At 40.8% G+C, this 27,884-nt stretch overlaps 1 protein-coding gene across 1 annotated transcript in view; it reads right to left on the bottom strand.

Annotated features, from left to right (window-relative positions):
- Positions 1-1,069: 1,069 nt before the first annotated feature.
- RYBP (RING1 and YY1 binding protein) overlaps positions 1,070-27,884 on the bottom strand; it is a 73,289-nt gene continuing 46,474 nt past the window's right edge. Inside the window, exons 3-5 of the mRNA XM_023620086.2 lie at positions 5,690-5,866; positions 5,499-5,597; positions 1,070-5,059 (exon numbers count right to left, since the gene is read on the bottom strand). Of these exons, the coding sequence (XP_023475854.1) occupies positions 4,807-5,059; positions 5,499-5,597; positions 5,690-5,866 (529 nt within the window). The 3' untranslated portion in view covers positions 1,070-4,806. The remainder of the gene's footprint in view (positions 5,060-5,498; positions 5,598-5,689; positions 5,867-27,884) is intronic.

Here is a 27,884-nt window from a genome sequence, read left to right as displayed (position 1 = left end):
ATCCTACCCCAGACAAGATTAATTCAGCAAGAGCTTCTTACCATGATGGTGTCACCGCCGGGGCTTAGTTGTCGCCTCCCTTCTCAACTTCCCAACTGGAAAGAATCCACCCTCCCTAGAAGAGCTCCTTGCACTTTCACTGCAGGGGCCGCCTCTCGCTGCTTGTCCACACCTACGGTGGAGGGCAGCTTCCATCCTCTCCAAAGGATGGTACCAGCACCACCAGCAGTGGGGACCCTCATAAAGGACCCCTCAGGTGCCAAAGCATGCTGACGGGCAGCGGTTAGAGCTGATCGCCTGTCTGCATCCACAATGAGGCCCAGGAAACATCAGAGACACCCTCTGATCCCTGCCCTTTAACCCTTCGAGATCCTTTCCAAGACTTTGCAGGAGCCAGACTTAGCTTAAGACTCAGTACGGAAAACAAAGACAAAGGAAAACAGTGTTTGCCAAGTTTTCTTTGACCAGGGACAAATCCACTTTCAAGTTACGGACCTGCACCATTCATACTGTCTTCTTCTCAGTACTAGTTCAAGTGCAGAGTCAGGACAGAGTGTCATCTTTGAGTGGTTTCCATACTCTTTGGAAGGTTAGTGGCTGCTGTGACCTCAGCAGCAGGCTTCCTAGCAAGAGGCTATAAGCCAGCTTTCCTCGTGTGGCTTTTAGGTTTCACATTGCGTTTCATTTACATCTGAATCACAATTTACCCAACTGCATTTGGCCAGAACCGGTTGGTCCTGTGAAGGTTTTCCATCATACAAAGAATTAACCATTGCTAGCCATCATCTCCACTTCCTTCTTTAAATCATTGCAACCTATCTCAAAGGATGCGCTTGGAGACACTGGTTCGTTTTCTTCCAAGATTCCGCCCTTCTTTTGTTTAATTACAGTTCCTACTGCAGCTCTGAGCCATGTAGTAAGGCACACGCATCAACTTCAGCTTCTGATGAACAACTCAAGGACTGACTTACACTCCTAGTCACACTGGAAACACTCCACAAGTTAAAAATCTGGGTACAAAAGTAATAACTTCCCTAAGGGTTAAAATCTACACAGACAAAAATAAAGATTTCAATGTAAATTTTACTATTTTATTTGTGAAAAAACTACAAGCAGAATTCATAAATAGACATTTCTATTTAAAGCAGGAAAATGATAAAGTGGCTTCTAATAACATAGTCGTGCACATGCCAGTAACAGGAATATATTAACATCTTTTATTTGCTAGACAAAGAGCAGTGTCCAATATAAATTTCCCCAAAACATTTAAGACCTGTGAATTTCTGACCAGTTCACAAAACCACCAACGGACACTTTAGCATGAAGAAAAACCAAACCTAACAGACTGTCAGCTCTAAAGACATCACAGAGCAGGAACTTCCCAAAGCGTTATACAAGCTGTCTTTCTGGGCAAATGAAAAATATAGCTCGTATAATACATTAACAAAAATTCACAAGATAAGATTATGTTTTGACATACTTAACAAGCATTCTCTATTTGTCTCCAACAAACAAAGCTAAGGAAATAATGTAACCATCTTTACACAGTAAATTAAGGTTACAAGTCATACACAAGAACAGAACTGCTTGCGCATTAAAAACTGTTCAGCTCCATTGTCATACTCTAAATGTTGGCTCTTAAACCATTTTCGGTTACATACAAGCAAAGGTTATTATATATTCAGCAATTAATAAATTTTCAATAATTTAAGATATGGTAGCTTAAAAAAGTAGACTGAGAATGGTCTTGATAAGGCAGGTGAAACATCTTAGTGGAACTAAACTCACAGAAGCTTCTGCCAATGTTTCTAAATATCCAGATTGAAACTGAAAGGTTTTGATTAAAATATTTTGTGGGTGTCAAGACATCTTTAACTTTTTTTTTAACTGCATGACTCAAGCAGAGCAAGTCAGGTAAGCTCTGTGTGTGCGCACGCACGGGTGTGAAAGATCGTGTGGTATTAAAACAAATGGAAACTTGCAAGCGTAACACTGTGCTTTTGTTTTTTTGTTTTGTTTTTATAACCTGCTTACGGTGCCACTGAATACCAAGTATTTCTGGTCCTCTTTTAACATACATCTTTATAATCTACACTAGTGTTTTTACGCGCTGCCTACTAATCGTAGGGCAGGCTGCAAATGCAGGAAGGTACAGGAATTCCATCTCCAGAATGAATGCCTGAGGGATGTCAGCAATTTCAGAAACTAAGTCTAAAGTACCTACCACCTCACTACTCAACAGAATACACAACAGCAGCTAAAGGTCCGGCCCATGAACGCCCGGTTGCTGAGAAGTCCCACGGTCAGCTGCAGTTTCTATCAAAAGGGCAATTTCATCTCTCCTGTTCTAAAGCAATTCTTCCTTCCTTCACACCCTCCCCAACTCTTTAATTTATTCTTTAATTTCTCACGGAGGCAAAACTGAAAAACCAAGACATTGGCAATGAATTAATTAGCAGCCTATGAGTAGCTGGTTAATCAGCTTTTTCCACTAATCTAGGGGTCCAATCACTTTACATGAAACTAATTTTGAAAAAGTACACAGTGTCTCTGAACAAAGTGCATAGCAACACTTACTGGTTCAAAAAGCAGTGCAACCCATGTGAGTTTGGTGGCATTTAAATTTTTTTAAAAAGTTAATTTAAAAACTTAGCAATTCCTTACATCTCTGGAAAATAAATATGGCTGACTAATTTACCCTCCCTGAGACCCTTAATAAAAGGAATATTAAAAGTTTAGAAGGAATGTCTTTGCAATATCCCACTAATATTAAAATGTGGATTTAAAATTCATAGTCAAATCACTATGTATTATATATTCTGATGCTTACAGAAAGCATCCGATTTCCTTTGGTTCGTTAATAAATACTTTACAAATGTATTCAAAAAGATAAGCATAGTTTGCATCCCAAATACAAGCACTATTTTAAAAAGAGGGGAACATTGTCCATGCATTTGAGAATAGGACCACAGCAACAAATGGCACTGCTTTATAATCTACACCTTTGAGAAGAGAATTTAAATTATGGTACATTGGTGACTATAGAATAGTTTTAATGTAAATGTGAAAGGAACCTTTCCTGTTGGCTACTCAAATCAAGCTGTTAATTTTTTTTTTACTCGTTGCCTCCACACACAGAAGATACTTCTATTCTTAAGGAAGCCAGGTTTCTCACACCAAAACGTGGTGCTTCATCACAAATCAGCTGCCCTCCCGTGAGTCCCTACAGTACGATCAAATAAAGGAAGGGAACGCCAAGTTCCCACCCGTCAATGAAACGCCCCTGAAGTCTAGGAATTCTGCCAATGCCAATGTTTAAGAGTCAAACAGAAGAGACCCTAAATCCAAACAAAGCCAAACAAAACAAAACATTCTAAAAATGAGAAGGGTGGAGTCAAATTAGTGGTTTTGTTTTATTATTTTTGCAAGACAAAAAACAAAAAAAAAAGGAGGAAACTGTAAAAGAGAGTTTACTCCAGCTATCTTTGCGTTGAGGAAGAAAAGCTCACACACTCGCAGGAAGTAAGAGCTCTCCAGGCACCTCTGGCTGCTGGAGCTCAGACCATACCCGGTTCCTCCCACCGCAGGGAGCTGAGAAACGTCCCCCAACAGGGAAGAGCTCCACGTGGGGACTGGAGGTGTGGCTGAGAACCTTGGTTCTAAGAAAAAGAACTCTCCCAACTGAACTGGGTGGGGAGGGAAATGAGGGGTTCAACTACAAAAACCACCCCTGCCACGGCACGTGCCAAGTGGACACAGGGATTTGCTTCTCGTATGGACCAAAAAGACAGTTCAGACGGTTTTAATCCTAAAACTAAGAGACAATTTATAGATTTACCTCAGACATGAGTAGAGGCCTGGAAAATGGATGGAATTCAAGCTACAGAATACCATATTTTCATGAGTGCTTACGTAAGAACAGCAATGTTAACATGTAACCGTAATTTACACGAATACTTGGCATTCTGGAGCTAGTTTAGTTATTTTGAACCATCAAAGCTCTCCCAACTAAACCACTTGTGATTTGTCAGTTCATTCCATTGCAAATGCAGGCTATCTGGAGCAGTCTTTAAATTTGAGATCACATTGTTAAAAAATATATATTTTTATATCGTCCAGTACTCTTTAGACAGATGAGAGACTCAAGTTCCCACGTGGGTTGGAACATACTTCATGTAAGACTGATTTTAATTTAATTTCAGCTCTTTCATAGAAGGGACTGTCCCAGATCTGTAACTGTTCAATGTTGTATTCACTTCACAGTGTATCAAGCACCAGCGTTGCCATGGATTGGTTTCAAATAACCCTTTATATATAATTTTATATTTATATATATATAGTTATATCAAAACTGATAGTACATAGTATAACTGGAAGAAAGAACTAAACTTAAAAGGATATGCTGAAAGGATGGAGTTTGTGAACACAATAAATAAAAGTTCCCTCCCCCTCCCAGCCCACCCCCCAACAAAACAAAAACAAAAAACCAGTTGTAATGTACATGGAAAATTGTGCACAGCAGATTTTTTTTTTTTTATAAAAAGTAGATTCAGGAGCACATCCAATTATAAATGATTGTTAGGAAAATCATATAAAACAATGGAATACATAAAAGTGTCAAGAGTAATCGTCAGGGTGCGAAATTCCTTGGTGGCCAGATGCCCATGGCAAGCAGAAATCATCCTGGCAGCATCACTAAGAGGTCGATGTCCACAGAAGATTCTCCAGGGGTGCAAGCAGCATGGGCAGGTGGAGGATTTGAATTTCATACCCTGATTCATAGTTTTCACAATTCCATGTGCAATTTCAGAAAGATTCATCATTTACTGCTGACATGTCGCCCTTTGGCGTGGAGGAACGGGAGGAGCCCTTGTCTGTGCTCTCCGATCCCGAGCTGCTCTGGTTCTGCTGTTCTGACCCTGCACTGGAGGTCACTGTGGATGAGGATGTCGAGGAGGAGCGAGTCTTTTCCTTAAAGTCTGTGATAATGACGGTGACGTTGCCCACAGTTACTGCCAACTGCTGTGCGGTGCTCCTGTCCACGTTTTTCAGCCGGGGCCTGAAAGCAACATCACAGGGGAACAGCCTATTGAATAAGCCAGGGATTCAAAACGACTCTTGGCAGAACGTCATCAACACACACATAGACTTCATGACCCTCTGGCAATGAATCTAAACTGCCACCCCACATACCAGAGCTTACTACAAAATCTGCTGATTAACCTCGGCAACAATAGAAACCACCAGCAGTTAGTAAAGCTTTGGCACACTGCAAAATTATCATCAATTTCTCTCTCTCCTGTGCTGGCCGCAGTGATATAAAAGTAGCTCACATATATACACACACATATACTTTAAAAGTTAACAATCCCACACCTAGCTCTTCACTCCACCCCTTCTCAGCCTACAAACCCAGAAGGACAAAACCACCTTGGGTTCTTGATTATGACTAAGCCCATCAGAGCAGCAATTCAGTCTTGCCTTCTAGTCTCAATTACCTTGAGGTGTGATTCGTTTCACTGGTCTTTGTTGTAGCATTTGCAGACTGTATACTGTTTGCTTCGCTAGGAGGATCTTTCAGAATATCAGACTTTGGTCTAAAAGGGGAGGATACAAAAAGAGGCATTTAAAAGATGTATTTGATTCACCTGCAAAATAATATCCTGTACTGAGTGATCCAGGAACTTACTTTGTTTTCTTGTTGGTATTTTTCTTGGTAACACTAGGACTAATTTCCTTATCTTTCTCAGGTTTCTCTTTGTCTTGCTTTTCAACTTTCTCCTTCTTCTCCTTTTTAGGGGGTGGTGGAGTGGCATACTGTTGTGCCACTTGTTGTGCCACCAGCTGAGAATTGATCCGAGGTTTTCTAAAACATTCAAGAAAAGACACATCAACAGTTGCTCTATAAATATCTCTTTAATTTTTTAATTTTGGTCTCATAATTTCTTAAGTATTTTATTTATCACTGCTATCTGGGAACTCAAAACGAAATTATATAGTATTATTTCTACATTATTATTTTTATGTAGTATGGATAAGTTCATAAAACTTCTCCTCTTTCAAATATACTTCGTGTCCATCTACCTTTAATGACATATACACGTGTACTCACACAAACACATATCTCTGTGCAGTAAAAAAAGTCTTTCCGCCAACAAAACATGACACTGTTTCTAAGAGTGCTGAGAATTCCACTTCTTTTGAGCTGTCAAGATTATACTGACTGACAGCTTTCAAATACTCCTGCTCCAGAGGGTTAATCTCATTTTATTAAATGGACACTGGTAATCCCTTGAAAAGAGAATGAAATTAGAAGTGTGACATTCACTCCTCAATCTAATTATTCCAACTTGGTCTGCTCCCCTGCAGCTCTGTGACTGGCATGGACAACACACACAGAGCAACAGAAGGTAAGTGTGGTTCATACTAGCTCTCAACGGGATGAAGACTGAAAGTCACTATAAAAAAAAATCTTAGACAAGTGATACATTCATTGTGCCATCAACCATTATGTCCGCGCCAATCTCCAACTGACACTGGCTCTTAACACTATTGTTTACAAATTCTAAGTGGTGCCAAACACTTTTCACAACGCACGACCATTCAGACGCAAATAGGAAAGGGAGAAAGGAAAGCCTATGCATTACTTCTATACAATATTAATTTTCAAAGACATTGCCATCTAGATCAAGGTTCACAATATAATAAACTCTCCAAGTACAAAGCAGGAAACAAATATCCAGACGGGTCATTCAAGAGGTAAAACAACTGGCTGCCACAATGTAATGATCACCTTCAGATTGCACAGCACCCTCTCCACTCCCCAGGACAGAGGAGCTGGCTGCAGAAAGATAACTGGACAGACTAGATGTGGCTCATCACTGGGAGAGCCAGTGGTGGAGGACTGGAAAAAATAAAAAACAAACCTAGGAAAAACAAAACAAAACAAAACAAAGCTTCCTTCTTCAGTAATTCTGCCATTCTTTGCAAGAAAACAACCAACCAAAAAGAGAGTTGCTAGATACATGACATGCTGACCCCAAAGTTAAGCATGGTTACTGGAGCATCTCTTGGGAGCGGCTGTGATGTGGTTGAGAAGGGATGCAAGACGAGCGGACAGATGCTTCCTCCATGACTTCATCAAGGTGAGCCTGAGGTGGAGGCACTGAGTTTGTTCTGAGGGTTTCAGTACTAGTCCAGTGGTGGTGTGGCTTTGCCAGAAAACAAACCAACAAAGGTGCAATCTCAGAGCAAGTTTCCTACCGGCCCTTGGCAACACGGGCCTTGGTCATGGGGTGGCACACCATGAAACCCAGTCACAGGTACATCTCAGCCTGCATCACAAGTGGCCTCACTTGTCACTGAGCAAGGGATTCAAACACAGATGTGAAGGACCCCTACAGAAAGGGAGGACTGTACTTATTCTAAGCCCCGCACCCCCAAACACACAAAGGACCCCATGTGAAAGGTAACCTCTTTTCACAGGTTCCAACAAAGGGAGCAACAGGCATTCTAACACATTCTACTCCTTCAAAGAGGAAGTGTGACTGTGTTAATGCTTACAAAGAAGATAATCACCACTACAAGACACTTCATAAGCACTCACTGGGGACACAAACAGATCAGCTGTCTATGGGGATTGCCAAGCAGTTTAAATCAGAGTTAACAACAAACTGCCCTACACTAACCAATATTCGGGTGTCAAAGTGAAATAACTCAGCCAGAGTTAATACTGTGGATAAACCATTAAACCTCTATGAAAAAGTATACCTTGACAGAGAGTGCCAATTAAGCTAGTTTGCGTCCTTTACTCAGAGAAGTTGGACAGAAGAACAGGAGACACCTGGACACCAGTCTAAGAACCTTCACAGAGAGAGAATCAAAGGTAAACCAGACGCCTGCCCCACACCACTCCCAGCCCAATCACCAGGACCACCCCATCTGAGCTAGAGGTGCCCTACAAAGTCCTACGGTGTCACTTACCACGCGGCACTGTAACTGCCAATCAACTGTATACTCCTCGATGGCAAGGCCACGTACTAATCATCTTTGTTACCATGACCTTCAGCTAAGTGCCAGGTACTCAATGAAACTGTCTACTCTATGAATAAAGAGTAAACATAGAGTGCAGAGAAAGGCAAAGTAGGATGAGGACTAAGAAGGCCCAAGCTTTTGGTGACCAGGAGGTCACTGTCAACTTGCAGGAGAACAAGCCACATGGGATCAGGCTGCAAAGATTAAGAGACTAAAGGCTGTCAGAGGAAGAACAGAGAGGCGGGAAACAGGAACCCTTCTTTGAGAACTGTGGTGCTGAGGTAAAGGGCAGCCCTGGCCACTGCCCAAAGGGGTAAGCAGGGTTTGAGGAGCTTTCTACAGAGACGGGAGACTTACATCATGTGTACACTGAGAGGAAAGAAACTAAAGGCAGGCAAGAGAGCGGGAGTAACTTGGTGGGGGGCGGGGGGGGGTGGTGAGGGGAGAGGGAGTGGCACAGGAGAGAAAGAATACCATCAAGAACATTCCTGGAAAAGAAGTGGGGACACTTTCTTCTGAGACAGGAGCAGGATGCTAGGTAAAGGGGGATTGTGGGCAGAACTGGAAATGAGAAATCAGAGAAGAGAATCAGAAACCATGGACATTAGAGTAGCACCTGCTTTGGTGCGTAGCAGGCGGCTAACAGCAGAAAAGAGAGCTAGTGCAGAACAGAGAAAAAAGGAGTTCCTCGTGTCTCACAAACTGCCCTTATCAGCATGAGGAGGAGCTCTCACTACCCAGACATCATGCTTCTCCAGAATGGACTATCCCCTAACGAGGCTGGCTTGCCAAGGCTCTGCGCGTACCAGAGACAACAGGTGAGGTGCCCGTCTGCGTGCTTCTGCCACGTGATCATCTCCTAACTCTCGAGCAGACGCTCTCAGAACCGCTCTTCAGCACCTGCACCACAATCCAGTATCTACAGGACAACTCCACATGCACAAAACGTAAATTCAGCTGTGGCTCCTAATATGTGGCATGTGTGCAGAACCACACGCATGTTTTCACTTGCTCCTAGGAAAATCAACGTTTGAGTAGAATGGTGGGATGTGTTCCTCTCTCATGAGCAACCAAACCAAAATTTCACAAATGAAAAGGATCAAGGCTAACTGAGATCTGATGCTTACCAAGAACTGTGGGCTGACTGCTAAAACCACCTGTGTTGTTTCAAAAGTACTGCTGTGTTCAAAATGTCCTATGATGTCCTAAGGAGCCACCTAACTCTTTAGACATCACCTGCCCCTTCCTCACAGAAAACCTTCAACAACAGGTGAGCGCTTATTACTTTAATTCTCAGAGCTGCTTTTTCAAACTAGTTCCCCAACAAGTCCCAGAGTACTTCAAGGTCAGGGAAGGAGGGAGGGGTGGGGAAATACTAACTCTGAAAAGGTACCGAGTTTCTGAACCAAGTGCGTACCAACACTCACTGGTTCCAAAAGCAGTGCAAACCTTTGAGAAGGGAAGGTATAGAAACTAGAGGGGCCACGATGTGAGCCCTCACCGGTTAAGGGGCCACCCTGTCAGAAGTGTCCGGCAGCTCTTGCCGTCCATCCCCTCCTTACTGCCAGGCCAAGATGCTCTGACTGCACGTGAAAGAATGGGAATGCCCAATCTCCAGTGAGAGAGCTCCACACACTCCACCCCCGGAGGCCACGCTACGTCCTCCAGATTAGACATTACAAATTGCACCTGAAGTAGGAGAGGCCGAACCATTTCACAGCCATCACGGGACAGGCACACCATGAAGCCAGACTTAACACAACATCCCCAAGAGGAGGAACTGTTGTCTCCATTTCACAAATTAAGACAACGGAGGAGCAGAAAGATTAAGAAAGCTGTCCAAGGTTTACAGTTAAGCGGCTGAGCTGGGATTTCTAACCCAGATCCATCTGGACTCGGCATGGACTCCTCTTGTGAAGGTGACCTCAACTGAGCCTTCCTCCGCCTTGGAAGAGCCCAGACTTGTATTTAATAAGCGTGTGTGTGCGTGATGTGACTCGGGCACAGGGTAGGGGTCAACCCAGGCTACAGTTTAGCCAGACATATCCCTGAGAACCTCATTTCCCTCATTAGCCTCACCATCCTCACTCTGGCCAGAAGAGGACTACTTGGCTGTCCTTAAGGAAAGAGAAAAGGGCAGGGGGGTGCTGGCAAGAATGATTTTAACTGCCTTTGGAACATTCCCTGTAAGGAATGAGTCTTCATCATATTTCCCACTTCCCACAGATTTACGTTGCTTGATGAAGTCTTTTATGCACCATACAATACTCTGCAAATAGCTGGTTTAATAGGCGGAACTCTGAACACGCAGAGAGCCAACTCTTCAATACAGAGCTGAGAGTCTGGCTTCTACAGAATTACCTAAGTTTCCCAAGTAATGAACTTTACACAAGCAATTACCATCCTTCACAATACAGTGGAAAACATTAGATCCAAGTTCATAGCTTTGGGTGTCTAAACCTAAAATTAAAGGCAATCAATTCCCCCTCCGCACCCGCCACCAAGCCTACTAGACTAGAAATGCTGTACCATCAACAGAGGGCCAGTTTCCCTTTATGAGTATGTTTGGCACCAAACAAGTTTTGGTATCTTCTTCAAGACTGTAGTTTTTATGACAAAAATTTCATCCTCTTAAAATTATTTTATAAATTTACTGTTGCTATTTCAATAGAGTTTACAAACGAAAATCTGCTGTGAAATTTCAGTAGCAGACATCATAAGGAAAACACACCTATTTATTTGCATTAAACAGCTAATATTTCAGAAGAGAGTCCACTCCATAAAAAGTGAAGCAAATCTTTATCCAGGGACATATGTAATTTTTGAAAAGGAAAAACTTCAGAGTTCAAGCATACATGCATGAATGAACAGAAATGAGAGCAGAAAACAAGGTCTCTTTCTGGATTGTTTTGATATGTGTATTCATGCCACTTTTGGGGAAGAACACAGGCAAACCACATCATTTTATTTAAAGAGGCATGTGCCCTACAAACACCCTTCTTTTCCCCTGTGTACTCAGAGGAACCTGAGATCTTACTACTCCTTTCTCACGTACTTCTCTACATCTCAGCTACCGCAACAAGCACCAAGACAAAGCCATCTTCTTGTGCTTCAGGCAACAAAGGGCAAGAGAAATCGCTAACAAACGATGTCCTTTCCTTCATTCCATCCAGCTCTTCCTAAACTATCATGTGTGCATTTTGACCACTTAGGGAATTCCATCTAGGACTTCACTTTTCAATTAAAATATCCCAAAGGCTCTGGAATCAGACAACTCAACCATTTAAAAAAGAAACAAAAAGGTATTTCACAACTTACAAAACATGTCTTCACCAAGTAGCTTACACTGCCCTTCAGTTCTTTGGACATTGCCTGCACACCCCTCAACCCCTTCCTTGCCTTGGCAATCTGTCAGCTGAAGAACAAGCAACTGCAAGGATTTAATAACTCTCAGGACGCCCTTCCATTTAGCTCACTCTATCAGGAGCCACAATTCTTTATGACAGGGCACATCATGGCACTGTGATTCCACATGGCCAGTGTTCCTGTCCCTACACTCAGAAGGTCATCCCACACACGTGCATTGGGGTGGCTAGGGGAGAGGGATGGAGAGAGGGGGAGAGAGAGAGGACTGCGTCGTTAGGTGATTTCATTGTTGTTCGAACACCAGAGAGTGTACTTACACAAACCTACATGGCATAGCCTACTACACACCTGGGCTACACGGTACTAATCTTATGGGACCACCGGCGTATATGCAGTCCATCGTTGACTGACTGAAACATTCTTACGTGGCGGTGCATGCCCGTATTTCTGTCTTCACAGGTGAGAGGGAGAGAATGGACTTTGGAGTTAGGACAGCCTTTGGACTTTATTCAGGGCCTGCAACTAAGCCCGGGTAAATTACTCGCAATGGGAATGGGGCCACACCTAATTTAACAGGGGCGAAGTCAAGAGTAAATGAGGTAACGTTCACTTAGCTCTTCTCATAGTACATATCCACAGACCATGTAGATATTCAGCAAAATAATTCCCCTTCAAAACAATACGTACATTACAAAGCACTACTTCCCTAGCGACAGATGTGTCTACCATCCTTCCTCAGATACTTGGCGGCAAATGGAAAGATTTACAAGTGCAAGAAGCTGGTAAGCCTTGCCCTAGGAAATGGTTCTAGGGACATAAATCCCTCACGTGTATTAGTGTCCTCAAGTTAATCAGGCTGTCTAGCAGCAACAGCAGCACTAAGGATCCTCACTGACACAGCTGCCAATCTTTCTGCATATTTCAGAGAGCATTTTGGTTCTGCATATTCCTTTTAAAAGAGGATGTCTCCAGGGAAGGCCACCAGACTTCAGTGGTACAACATCCACGGTATTACACAAACTCTCACCAGGTGCAACTTGCTTAGGAACAACTGGCTCCAAAAGAACTAACAGAAGCACCCTTAATAAACAGCGCAAGCTGAAATGTTCTACTCCAGATTCAAAACTGCCATTTTTAATATTCAAATGTCTCTTCATGCCTTGAAAACACACTTACTTAAATACGTGAGCAGCATAAGTACAGGCACTATAACTTTTCTGCAACTCAGGAACATATTCATAAGTAAAAGGAGCGACAAGTGGTTTAGATTCATGAAAACAAAACATCTGTTTTATAAAGCAACCTGGCAGAAGTGCACAGATATCTGAGGCCAGTGGTCTCAAAGAGTGGTCCAGAGTCTCCTGGGGGTCCCTCAAGACCCTTTCAGGAGGGTCTACAAGGCCAAAACTTTTCCCATAATGATTTTATTTTCCATAGTAATTATTTCCATGATAATTCTAAGATACTACTTGCCTTTTTCACTTTCCAAGTACTCCATGACGTGACATCGCTGCTCTGACAGCTAATGAAATGTATGTTTGTATATGCTTGTGTTTTAAACATTTCTCAGTTTTAACTTCTGATATGGAAAGTATTTATAGATACAATCATCACGAGCAAAAGCTCCTTGGGGTCCATAATAATTTTAAAGAGTTTAACAGATCCTCTGACCAAAAAGCGTGAGAACTGCCACCCTAGAACCATGGCAAATATTTTACGTGCAAGTTCGCTTCATCAAAGGCAAAGAAAGAAGAGACTTTCTTTAGACGGCAACTTCTAGAACAACTCAAGTTTAAATTCTTTCTCAGCAAAAATTCAAAAACGAAATACGAAAAAAAGTTGTCACCTCCAACTACAGGTCAAGAAAACATTTTCAAATAAAGAAAAATTTTAAACTTACTAAACACCAGAACAACTTTCAAGAAGGGGGCTTAAAGTATTATAATCTGGCGTCCTTCCATTTCCCCTCCTTTGTGGTGCCTAAAATAACAGAACTTTACTGTGTCCATTCAAATATTTTAAGCAAATGTCCCATAATAAACATGCCCTTTAGGTCTCCAACAGCTTTTCTCCAAAAGCAACCCCAGTGACAACGAATGCACTAGTTAGCATCATGTAAAGAAAAACGTTTCCTAATGGTTTTCAAAATGCACCTCCTTTGAAGACGGCTAACTGAATTCTTTTTGATACCTCTATTCCGTATTCTCAACATCAGTTTTATTCCACAGTAAAAGACTTTGGTGTTAAGACTGAAAAGGGCCTTTTGCTTGCTGAAGATTTGGTCTGAGGAGCGTTCTGGGGTCACCGCACACTTGCGGCAGTGTGGGTATCACAGCGGTGCTGGCGCTGCGAGTACAGGCATGGTAGAGACACATCTCTCGTCACCTGCCTCGTTTAGAGAAAGCAAGCCCGTGCAGGCATCTGATCCCTACGCTCCGGGCCAGCATTCCCCATCTCTAAAGCCCGTTATGGTAAAGGAGCGGGGATGTAACATTCCTCGTGCTGTCTGTCTCCTCTCCCAGTTTCACCTTTGGCATTCTGGCTTATGTTTCCAAATTCACTAAACAGACTTTTCCTGGTGTCTACTATATGCCGAGGGTGGGTATGTGTGGATATATACTCATTTTTCCCAAGGAGTTGATACGACACAGATTTCAATGGCCCAGATCTCTGGTGAAGGTCCTTTGCATTTTATGGGGTGCTCCCTGTCACACAAGCTGGATAGCAGGACTTAACAGGTGAGACGCCTAAGCTCTCCCCAACTTTGCTTTCTGTCTTTATTTTGGAACCTAACTCAGTCACTTTGGATGACTTACATACTCTCTCCAAACTTGTTTCCTGATTGGTAAAAAAAAAAGATTAAAGTAAATGATCTCTAAGGTTCCTTTAGCTCAGACACCTGTATTCAATATTTAATAAGACAACTATTTGTTCTTAAGGTACAGGCAAGTTTGCAGTTTATACTGTTAGTAACTCATTTAGCCTTTTTTGTTTTTAACAGTCAGGAATAAACATGAGGTACATTCTACAAACTATAAGATTGGCTTAGTGACTTTGATATGACCTCTCTCTCTCCCCACAAAGATACACAAAATTACCTTATAAATCATGTCACTGATTTAAGGGGAATCACAGAAACTACAAATCTCTAAGCAAACCATATTTTCTAGGGTCAAACCATATTTTCAGATGCAAATCGTTCTCCAAGAAACACCACGCTAAAGCAATCCAATTTGTTCTGCAAATTACTTTACAGCTGTCAAAGAATTTATTTAAAATGCATTTAACCATTTTGAAATTAAAGTTCATGTCACAAAACTGGGCACTTGCAAAGAACACAGAAGAGTTAGTAATTCTTCCAAGAAAAGAAAAAGCGATTAGAAAATTCAAAGAAATCCAACGTCTAACAAATCAGTTGCCCTCTTCAGGTCTCGGTTTCCTCACCTGTAAAATTAAAGAGTTGGATTAAATTAAGATAATCCTTAAGGATTCCCTCAATACTAATCCTTAAAACAAAATAAAAATGTACGTGCCAGAAAATAACAGTTCCAACAAACAAGCTAGTTCATGGTCAAATTACCATGTTATATATAACGGGTTTCCTAAACCACCGGTAATGAAAACTGTCTTCAAGCCCCTCATCACTTCAGAAGGATGTCTATCGCAGAGTTTCTCAACCCCAGCACTGTTGATATTTTGGACCTCACAATTCTTTGCTGTGTGGGGGCTATGCTTATGCACTGTACGATATTTGGCAGCATCTCTAGCCTCTACCCACTAGATGACAGGAGCACCACCATCCCCAAGTTTTGACAGGCAAAAATTTCTCCAGACATTGCCACATGTTCCCTTGGTGGCAAAATCACTCCTAGGTGAGAAGAGAAGCACTGGTTTATATGAGAATATACTATAAGAGAATAGGAATATTTACAAATATGGGAAGGCAGCCCACATAAAAATGGCACTTCTCCCATCAAAATTTTATCAAAAGATATCTGCCAAAAACATGTGCAATGTGTTCATCACTCTAATTGGTGGGAGTTAGAAGGGGGTAGGATTTAAGAAGAATCCTAAAAACTCTGAATATACTGATACTGTGTTACTTTTTAAATAAAGTTGTAGGATCAATCTTCTCAACTATTTTGCAATCATTTTATTAAATAAAGTTCTGCACTGCATAGCAGCACACAGATTTACCCACCATAAGATATACCATTTACACTGACTAAACATGTCGTCTTTGGTAATTCTATATATGGCTAAGCGTGACACGTTTGGTCAGGAACACATCAGTCACTCAGATCTAAGTAAGATTATTTAACGTGTAGCACCTATTCCAGGAGGAGAACCCGAGGTAAGGTGTACAGCATCTTCTTTGTATAACACCATGAGATCAGACAGATGCTGAGGGAAGACTATGTGACGATCTCTACACAAGTAAAACTCTGACAATTAACATCATCTATACTTCAGGCATTTCAGATTAATCATGGTCTTCATCTCCAGTATGGAAAGGACAATTTTAGGGTAACTTTTTACTTCAAATGATTGAAAAAGTAGATGTGAACAAAGGTAAAGATTCTGAAGCACCAGCAGCTATCAGCTAGAAACACTAGCCCTGAGTTTGAGAATTCCTTCAACTTTTGTTTTGCTGGGCAATGGGGGGACAGTGTGGCACAGGCTGAAGATGGGAATTCATACACCAATTTAAACAGTACAGTTAAGTCTTTAAATTAAATGGTCATATGTGGTACATATAAATGGAAGATTTTTCTGAAGAAATAATCAGAAGATAATCTGAATTATTTGGATAGGAATAAAAAAGAATAAAGATTAGAATATTTTGAGATACACTGTCAATAGTCGAGTATTACATCCTGACAGGTCCAAGCATGGCATGTTACCTTATCTTAGTGCCTAAGAAATTAGTCATGCATGTATCAAAATCCACTCAGCCAAAGAAAACATCTGTTGGAAAATCTTGATGACCAATTCTTTCTGGAATATATCCTTTTAATTCCGAAGGAGCAAAAGAAGTGGCATGTAGGACATTAATAAACATTTCTATATAAAAAGTTAATACTATGCTGCCCCTACCCATGAGTACTCTTCTTGCCTAAGTAAAATTCTCAAAAGAACTTTTCTAGCAAGTAAGTGTGGTGAAATGATGTCAAATGAATGCAATGTAATGGGTGTTGTCTACTGTTTTCAGTGTCATTCACAACACCTTGTTGGGGACACTCTGGTGTATTCTCCTTTCCTCATTCTTCACATGCCACACGACTTCAGAACACTGTCTACCTCAGAAAAGACTGTCAAATCTATCCTGTTTCCACTTCTACATCTTCACTGTCTTCCTCCATTCTGGTTCAGGACCTAAATACCTTCCTCCACAAGATCCCATCTGGCCTTTTTAGTCTTCTCTCTACTTATCTTACATGACACTATTGAGACCAAAGGTACAAAAAAGAAAGTATAATTGCCTATTTCTCTGTTTAAAAGCTCTGTGGCTTACAGAACTAAACATTAACTCCCCAGCTTGATATAGAGGGCTCCTCACAATTGAGTTCCAACATTCCTCACCAGCTTGCCATTCCTCCACACTCCCCACCCACGGTGCTCCTGAATTCTAGCTCAAGCCATACAGGACTTTATCTTATCTTTTCCAGAAGATACCTTTTACCACTTGCTGTATTTGCTTATCTGCTGATCTCTTAGCTTCTGCAATGTCCTTTCCCATACTTCATCTGTAAAACTCATACCTAATTTAACAGCCAGGTCAAATGCCACTGTTTTCCCACTTTCTCCTGGCAAATAACAGTTTGTGGCCAAATGTTCAGGGTTCCCAAACCACCATGACATACCTCTACCACTTAATGTTTTCCATTATAATATCATCCTATTTATCTGTCTCTTTCTACTAGATTATGAACATCTGCAAGGCAGTACTCACCTTTTAAATTTTATGCTATACTCCCCAAACTTGCTTCAAAATAATTACTTCTTTCCTGACAGTAGCTCAGTTAAAGCCAGCTGCAGGAATGCATGTCCTCTGTATAATGTGGGACAGACAGCAGATGCTGTATCAGCGTGTAACATAACACTGTATTCTAATGCTGTACTTAACAGTCTCTCTGGGCCTCAGAACTGAGGGACTTCGTATAACTTATCTTTTATAGCCATTCTCCAGCAAAAACCTAGGACATAGTAGGTTCTCAATGAATATAGATATCTACCCCATAGACAGAACAGCTCCCAGTTTAAAAGACGGAGATAGTAAGAAAATTAACAGGTAATGAAATAATTCCTATGAGGAGGCACTGTGTTGAATGTTGTACATATATCATCTCATAATTCTCACAACTTTTTGAAGTTATTGAAGGAACCAAAGCCCAAAGGTCCAGCAGGAGACAGAAGGCTAGGGCAGGCGGAGTTTAACCCGAGTTTATGCTCTTTCCACTAACCTACACTCCCCACCCAATGAATCTTAAGAAGGAAGGGAAGCGAACTGAAGCCAGCGAAAGTAAGGGAAACAAAGGAGAATGGGAGATTATTACAAAGAGAAAGTTTCCAGGAAAGAATAGTCAATAATATTAAAAGCTGCAATAAACACGGACTCAAAATAGGTCTCTGAATCTGTCAATCAATGAGGTGCCATTTCAAAGGGAGTGTTTCTCTTCTACTTCACCACTAGATTCCATACATGCCCCTTAACCCTTCACCTTTGCTCCTGCCTCAAACATCCCAACTACTTCAACATATCCCACCTACACTCACAACCATACAGGTATGAAACAAGCAGACTCTGACATTTTGTTATATGGTGCCTGTATTTTTAAATATCTCAGGCCAAGGAATTAGGACAAAATTCTTAGGAACTCAAGTCTAAGTCCTTCAGGAATGCTTTTGGTCTTTTCTGTTTCTCTATCAAAGTAAAAAAGATCTATGTATGGGTAGTAACAACTGACATCTCAAAGCATGGCATAATTAAGAAGTCTGCCTACTTAACCTTGGAGAAACCACATTACCACAAGAGTAGTACTATGGCATCAAGTGAGATTCTCACACCACCGGCAAGCTCTCCAATCACACAGATTGATCTAAATCCTTGGCTTGTAAAAAGGGATATTTGCCTAAAGTGGGATGATGGCATAGTGCATATATGCAAGTATCCACATCACTACGATACAAGAACTTTTCAAGCAGGTATTCCACTCCAACTTAAGTATGTGCCTTTGGCATCAAAGTGAATCAATTTGCATGCCTTGTAATAAATTTCCAACAAGGTAAGGATCCTGTATGTTCCAAAAATGACTTTAAAATGTCTTTGAAGAGGACTTTTTTTCTCTCAAACTAAACTGCTGCAAGTCACTTGCTTCAAACAAAACATTCGCGAAAATGTGATTCAGTAACTTACAAAGGAAAAAGAGATTTTTTCAAATGCTTTTTTAGAATTCTGGAAAGAAATTTTAAATGTTTCATTTTTTAACTAATTTTAGAGTTGCAAAAATAGCAGAGTTACCACAGACCCCTAACTCAGCTTCTCCTAATGTTAACATCTTATATAACCATAGTAAAATTATCAACATTAGAAAATTAATACTGGTACAACATTGTTAACTAAACTGGACATTTTTTTTTTGTTCTCACCAGTTTTCCCACTGATGTCCTTTCTCTCTTTCAGTGTCCTATCTAGGCTCCCACATGGCATTTTGTTGTCATTTCTCATTTTGAGTCTCCCCCTATCTATGATAGCTCCTCAGTCCCTTTGTCTTCAATGTCCTTGACACTTTTGAAGAGTACTGGCCAGTTATTTTGTAGAAACGTCCCTCAATCTGGGTTTGTCTGATGTTTTCTCATGATAAGAGGTTATGCACTTTGACAATACCACAGCAAAGATGTGTGTCCTCCTGAAGGCATCATGTCAATGGTTCATGAGGTTTCCATGTATTATTAACGGTGATCTTAGCCATGCTCACTTGGGTAAGGTGTCTGTCAGGCTTCTCTACCTTAAAATTACTCTTTTAAAAATAAATATCTTAGCAGAAGTATTTTGAGACCACATATACAAATATGCTGTTTCTCCTCAAACTTTCACCCACTAACTTTAGCATCCAAACGTATATTCTGCAAAAATTACTATTTCTTGTTTTGTTTTGGCCTATTGGTGATTTTCTAATTCCCTCTTTCCTTCTACAATAGGAATTCTTCTGTCAGTAAGAGCTGTGTCTTCTCTCCCATTTATTTACTCACTCAATTATTTACATCAGTATGAATTCATAAATATTTACTTTATCCTATAGGTTAAAACTGCCATTATTTATTTTGTTGCTCAAATTGTTCCAGCTTTGGCCATCAGGAACTCTTCCTTCGGGCTGAGTTCTTTTGATAAGTTTCCATCCTTTTTTGAGTCCTTAAAAGTCTAGAAGTTTTTAGGGTCAAATGTTCCTTTGACTATTTTACATTCCTAAGCACTGTAGTCAAGAAGAAAACCATTATAGATCAGCTAGACAAGAAATAAAATAGTCTAACTTGTCGGTCATGCAAAGTGATAAAGCATTACATTCTATCGCAATTAGTGGTATATTCCAGACAGCATAACCAGTAAGCAAAGCTGAGTGCTGCCGAAGCAAGTGGGAGCTCTGGATATCATAATGAGCACAACTTGGGAGAATGTACTGACTAATCTGATGCCTCTACTAACAGAAAACTGCGGTATTCTAAAGACATAGTTGATCATCAAACATTTTGAGGCCAGAGGTAACAATGCCAGGAGGAGAGATGATGACTCCAATTAGATAAAATGTTCTTTAAACATAAAATATTTTTTTTTCTGGGGAGAGAAAGGGAAAAGATTTCAAATTCTGGAAGAAACTGGAGACACTGTGCCCAGGAATAAGGGTACAAGAGCCAAGGCTGAGTGTACGTTCCAAAGAAGGGTAAAAAAGCCTGAGGTGGAGGAAGGCAATGAAGAAACTGTTCCTTCTGACTTTATCTAGCCCTCTCCACAGCTCTAAAAGAACTAAAGACTGGGAGTACCTCCAAAATTGCTTCCTCCTTGCTTATAGGTGCACCATCACCTGCAACCCAAACAAACAAGAGAGGGCTGGGAAGAGTAACAGGAGCTGAGGTTGGCTGACTTGGCCAAGTTTTGCCTAGGATAAATTTTAACGAGGTACAATTTACATACAACAAAATCCACATAGTATTAAGAGTACAGTTTAAGTCTTGACAAACGTATACAGCAGCGTAATTACTACTCTCAAGCAGGGTTCCTCTGTGTCCCTTCCCAGACCATCCCCACTCCCAGCTCCAGGAGGCCACCCATTTGTTTTCTGTCACTACGGGTTAAATTCGTATTTCCTCGAGTTCAGCATAAATGGAATTACAGTGTTCATTTTGTGTATGGATACTTTCACTGAGCATGCCATTTCTGAGATTCATCCATGTGGCCGTGTTTTCTTCACCCAGTCTCCTACTGATAGACATGTGGGCTGTTTCCAGTTTTTAGCTATCTTGAATAAAGCTGCTATGAACATTCATGTCCAAGTCTTTGTGTGCAAATGTTTTCATCTCTCTTGGCTAAAACACCTATGGCAAGAGTATATTTAACTTTATAAGAAACTGCCAAGCTCTTTCAAAGTGATTGTACTGTTTCACGTTTCCTCCAACCAAGTATGGACATTCCAACTGCTCCATATCCTCAACAACACTTGGTACTGTCAGTCTTTTTAATCTGAGCCATTTCAGTGCGTGTACACAGTAGTATCTCAATGTGGTTTAATTCCCCAATAACTAAGATGTTGAGCCAACTTCCTGCCTAGAAGGCACTTTTATACAGGTGCAGTTGATGACTTACCAGAAACAATAAGCTTTCACAATATTTGTGAAGATCAAGAAGCTTCCCAGTAAGTATCGAAGCTGGGTGATGGGCAGGGAGACTGCTGTCTCTACTTCTGTGTTTAAATTGTGTCCATTAAAAAAATTAAAAATAAATAAACCGTAAGTCTACTGGGTTGCATGCCCAGAGAATGTCTTAATGTCTTAACTGAGGTACAAGGGCTCTGAAACAAGAGAATAAAAGTAAAAAGACACCTACTTGTCTAACTGAGGCAGAGAGTAATGGAATAAAGCATTTTCGACTCCGAACTAAACCACTTTTCAAGAACCTACTATCACTAACTCTTAAAAATTACCCAACTGACCCAGATGAGTAAGAGGGTATGTATTTATATATAAAGGTTTGTAAAAATCAGTGAATTAGATGTAGACATAGTAGACAGATGACAAGACTGGAAATGATGGCTGGAGGGATATCTAGCACTATGGATGACAGAATGAAAATCTGAAGGGGTTCAGTGAACTGGAATAATGGATTTAAGATCAGACAATAAGATTTCACACGGTAGCAATATTTATGGAGATAATCTGCTTGCTGTATTTCTTAATCTGAATGTAACTGGTCTAGTGAAAAGTCATAGATGTTAAGAAAATGGAATTTTAGCTCTGGTTCTTTTATCAATTTGCAGAATGACTTAGAACCACAACCTTCAGACCCAGTTTTCTCAACTGTTAAAAGAGAGAATACCTGTCCCATTCCTCTCAATATGGTTGAGTATAAAATGTTGGAATCCGCAAAATAAGCACTTGGCAGCTGGGGGGGCGGGGAGGGAGGTGGGAATGGAAGAGCTCTTTTGGTTTTCACATTCACACATATACTTTATTCATAAAGCAAATTCAAGTTTTAAAAACTTTGGTTTTAGGAAAAATAGAAGAATATTTCTTCAAGTTTCATACCAATACATGCCTGAAGGTTGAAGTTATATAAATACCACAACAAGAAAAAAGACAAACCTTACTTGCCATACTACAATCATTGAGCACCACTAGTGATCTGAGTAAATTTTCCAGAGAAGTAAATCCGTTCAGCGCCAACAGCAAAAACAACCACTTTTAAAAACTGTGCTCCACAGTCGTCGTATTATTAAACACTAAATGGAAAATAATTTAACCTTCTTCTGATTGCTTTAGGCTGCCCCATCTAAAAGCTCACATTTGCAGAATGACTCACCGGCAGGAGGGGTCCAGCCTGGACCCTAAAAGGAGAGAATCTCAGGGTCAGAAGGGGATTCAGAAGCACCTACTTCAACCTAACCAAATTATTCACTTTCCCCACTACAGGGAGCTTCCCTAGAGACGTCAGTCGAGCTGCTCCCGCCCTGTTCAGCCCATGTCGCTGTTTCCGCGGTATCTATCAATGATATCGTCCTACAGTTGTGCCATCCCTGTGATTCTAGCAGCTGTCCATTGGTCCTGCTGTTAATGTAAGAGCCATCCACACCACACCAAGCCCTCATCTGGGAGACTGGAATGCACTTAACATGCCAGAATTGAGAATATAATTGTTTCAGGAAGCAGATTACAATGCATTGCATTTGTGATCATAAATTCAGCATTTTCTCCAAGTGTCTTTTAAAGAAACTTGTTTTCTTAAATGAGTTACTACTGCATTAAATCCATCAACCATAAAAAATGCATTTAAAACTTCCTCCCATACCTAACTGTTGTTAATAAGCCACAGCCATGTTATCTTAATATGTATGCACATCCTAAACCTAAAAACTTGAAGGAAAGCTTCAAGAGGACAGAAACACATCAACAGTCATCTTCATTCTATAAGCATGAAATATCATCTTATGGAAATTCCAAATACACTAAATGGAGACCAAACCCATCCCTTCACACAGCAGCTGGGAAATACATTTTTGATTGCAAAGAGACAGGTGAGGATGTATCAGGGCTGACCATTAAAATCTTAATCATAGAAGAGACGTTCCCCACCCAACAAATGACAAATGATCTTCTTCTAGAATAATCAGCAAATTCAATTCTTAATTTTTACAAAAGCACAAAACTCGAAATAGTGTTATCAATTTAACTTATTTGTTGTGCATAATAACAGAATTAGCTTCATTCAACCTTCTCAATTACTGAAGAATACGGTGAACTCCTTGCTGACCAGGTTTTGGCAAAACTAAACAAACTATCCTACAGATAAGAAAAAAAAGAACATGTTTAAAACAGAAGTGATAAGGAAAGCAAGTGATTCAACTGGGGGGAGGTACAGCATACAGCGATTGCCCCACTCTAATTTTCTGAGTTGTGAGTAGTTATGCACAGTTTAAGATCCCCAGGTTGCAATGACCAGACTGGACAAGGGGCTGACAGCGAAAGCCCTCCACGTGCACCTAAGCTCCTGAAAAGCCCATCTCTTCATCAACAGGATCTTGCCTGAAGCCCCAGCTCTGCTTGTGCACAGCTGCATTGGAAAGAGAGGCAATCAACAGTGCTTAGGGAAAAAACCAGAAGCTTGTCTCTCGCTTCTGTTACTTATCAGGGAGGATGGGGGTTCAAGTCTATATACATATCTGAGGATGTACTAAATGCAAAATTGGCCCCATACTACACGCTGCAAGGAAAAGGAGAGCCAGACAGGGACCAAAATGAAGTACAGCAGGATAAAGACCAAAAAAGTACAAAGGGTATCAGTTTGAGGTAAAGGGAAAAACGCATCCAGTTGGTTGATGAAAATCTCTCTAAAGGGGAAGGAGAAGGTTTCAAGTGGACTGGAAGCGATAAACAGGATTTTCAAACTTTTGAAGATCTAGTGATGCAGTCATGGAAGACTTGTCGTCATAAAGTGACTTGCAACAAACCTAGAGCAGCTTCCAAGTCGCGTTTGGCGAGGTGCAAACAGATGTTCCTTGAAGAAATAACTTTGAGAAATACATGTCATTGTATCCCCTTCAAGGTTCACACAGACAGTAAACATTAAAGACTGAAAAGTTCGACATGAAATATGTGTAACTGTTTTTCTACATTTATTTGATCACAGAACCTTCGTAGATTTTGCTTGTCTTCCTCATTTATATTCACTGAATTTCTAACTTTCACAGGGTTTTCTTTCCGTGTTCCATCTGTCTCACCATCGAACTACAGGATGAGGACTGATGCTTTTTCTGAGGAGAGTGGGGTGGGGGTGGTATTCTCTCTGTTACCCTAAAGGAAGTTGTAGTTCCTTCTTTTCCTTTTTTCTAGTAATAAAAGTTAACTCCAAACAGTGCTAAGTGTCTGTGATAGCAGTTTAAGTTAGTAAGCAATTAGGTAATGAGTTGTACATTTTATAATGCCCAGGATAATCCTATTTTAGCTGCAGAATTATAAATGCCATCCAGGAATGCTAATACAGAGACAGGAGAACACTTGCTGAGGTTACTGGAATATGCTGGATACTCTCTCTCCCTTACTTAGTTTCAAAGTAATTGTTTTTTCAAAATAATGAAAAATTTATTTTACAGATGAGTAAACAGGCTTAGAGAGAACTAGTAATTTTGTCAAGAATCTGGGTTTTATTTGCCTCCACAATTACCAGGTAAGTGCCTAACCAAGACTCCTAAAAATTTTTCCCAGTTTATAACAGAAAAGTCAGTACATAACTAAAACTCTTATTCTCTACTCCAAGCCTCAACTATGTCATGTTTTCTTAATCTTTCCAAGTGTCAAAGGAAAATTTTTACACTTCCACTTTCTAACACCAATTGAGATGAGAACAATTTTAATATGTGGCGCTGCTTGAGAAAGGTTAGAATATGGGAAGCTGGCGCATCAGACGAGCCAAACAGGGTAAGATTTGATTTACTCCTATGGATCACTTAGCACTTGTCAATAAAGAGACACAGCGCTTAAAACTAGAACTGAAGTGATTAAAATCCTCCAATGCTCCAGTTTGGAAGTCAGACTGGATCCCCCCGACCAATCAATCTAAAGCGCGTAGTGAACTTCTATCAGCACTTAACCTAACGCTTCAGGGAGCTCGCTGACATTACCGTATGGCTATCAATTGCCTAAAAAAAAAAAAGAGTGCACAAAAAGTAAAATTTTCAAAATGATCCAGGAAAAATACTCTTCCTTAAAATGCTCTGCATTTTATTCTGCTGTTCTGGGGCCCAAGGAGAAAGAGGAAACAAGAACGTGGGTTAGTGGAGGGAATTATGGGACATCTACAGTAATAGATTTTCCCAGAAAAAATATCAAACTTGTGTCCCTGGGACATATTTACTCACTGTGCTAAGTGCTGAGGAAAGAGCAATAAAGAACACTATCTGTATCCCAAATTCTTCAGTAGTTCTTAACATGGGTGGGTGGGGTCCTTCTTGGAAACTTTTCAGAGTATGATGAAAACTATTAACCTACTCAGAAAAACGTACACACACAAGTAAATGTATGCCTGCAATTTCAGAAGACTTATAAATCCCATGGTTACAACTGGTCCAGCAAATACCAGTTTAGATAAAAGCAAACAAGAACAACAGAGATGACAGTGAAGATTCCAACTGGGACTTGCAGAATCTCAGGATGTGACTGTTCAAACTACCTGATTCCTCTCTTAACTATGAGAACTGTAAATTCAGCATTTAAGTTGGATCATGTCTTGAACGGCATCCAAAAACTTAGCCAAATTAAAATGACTGAAAATGGCTACACATAAATGTCACCCTACCTTTATTCTATAGATAAGCTCACCTCTATTATTTCTAGTAAGGTGCAATTTAATATCCATGTCGTCCAAGAATCATTCCATCTTTCCCTCTCCATCCCAGCCCAATCGCTGCCTTTTTATTACAGAGGAATTAACATAGAGTTTATACTTTTTTAGCTTGCTTATCTATTCTTAAATTGAGTTTTTGCTTGTGTATTTAATTTCCCCGACTAAATTTCAAGTATTTGTGATCAGGAACTATAGTTTTCACCTACTCCTTTCTGAAGTCTGAGCCTCTGTAAAACAGTATCTCGAAGATTAAGAGAGATTACCAACGCCTAGTATCCCAGGATTGAGAGGCGTTGTTTTTCTTTTATCTTGTGACACCCTGAACAACAGGCCTGAATTCAAAATCTGCATTTTAAAGTCCTCTCAGAATAGAGATTTGGTACTATGTTCTCACATGAGAGAATAAGTCTTCATAGAAACACTTACTCCATCTCCTTCATAGCAAATCCATTGGGCCCAATCTGAAAATGTGAACACTAAGAGAGTCTTGGCAGACCCTTGAGTGAGTTGACAGGGGCAGGCTAAAATGGGGTGGCTTAGGTGAGACAAGTTTCACAGGCTGGTGTAGGAAAGCCATCCACTTAAAATTCATACATGTATGTACACACATATGTGTGTGTGCGTGCTGAAATAATCCCAGTTCAGGGCAAAGGCAGCTTCCAAAAGCAGAGACATGGCCACTCCCAGAGACCTCCAAATGAGATCTCAACCCATCTGATAAGAATGGGAAATCTACCCTTTCCCACCCATCAGCCTTCCTTCCAGATAAAACACCACCACAATGTTACCCTGCCTCAACCTCATCTCAGACACACCAGCACACATCCCTTAAGACAGAGACACACACACCCACGCCCCTCAAGCAACCCTCCTAATCCACCCCACACAAGCACATACACACTTCAAACACACACACATACCGTGACACCAATAAAACACACCCACAAATATACCACCCAAATAAACTAGTACTCCTAATTTCACCCAAAAGGTACATATACTCACATACCTTCCTTCTGTCACTTACCCAGAAAAGCCAATAACACGTAACATATGTAACCAAATCACACCCTTTAAAAATACAAAAACAGGGGGCTAGCCCAGCGGCACAGCAGCTAAGTTCACGTACTCTGCTTCAATGGCCCAGGGTTCGCCAGTTCAGATCCCATGCATGGACCTATGCACTGCTTATCAAGCATGCATATAAAATAGAGGAAGATGGGCACGGATGCTAACTCAGGGCCAATCTTCCTCAGCAAAAAGAGAAGGATTGGCTGCAAATGTTAGCTCAGGACTAATCCTCCTCAAAAGCAAAAACAGAACCCATTCACACCCACAAAGCACAGACAACTCTCCAACTCCTACCACTACCACCACCAAAATAGATCACGCTGGTTTTAAAATCTCTTCACAAATTGTTTGATACTTAGGCCTTAAAAACAAAACAAAGCAACCTGGGGAGCCTAATTCTCTTCAGTTCCTGACTGTGGCTACACTTATTGACACATATCCAACCAACAGAATATGGCCACCCTTGCCCTCTCTCTAGGACCACTGGGGGAAGTCAGCAGTCATGTCATGAGGACACCCACAAAGCCTTAAGGAGAGGTTCAATGATGAGTAACTAAGACCTCCTGCCTGGCCTGCCAGCAGCCAGCAAGGAACTGAGGTCTTCAGCAAAGTCATGTTGAAAACAGATTCTCCAGCCTCAGTCAACCCTTGAGATGACTGCAGCCCCGTCCAACATCTTGCTATAATCTCAATAGGGACCCTGAGCCAGAACCACTCAGGTAAGCCACTCTTAGATTTCCTAACTCTTAAAAAAGGTATGAGAATTGGATGAAGGTGGTCAAAAGGTATAGACTTCTGATAAACA

The sequence above is a fragment of the Equus caballus genome, chromosome 16 (assembly GCF_041296265.1).
Source record: "Equus caballus isolate H_3958 breed thoroughbred chromosome 16, TB-T2T, whole genome shotgun sequence".
NCBI lineage: Eukaryota > Metazoa > Chordata > Mammalia > Perissodactyla > Equidae > Equus > Equus caballus.
The sequence above is the reverse complement of the archived record's forward strand: the minus strand, read 5'-3'. Positions and strand labels throughout refer to the sequence as shown.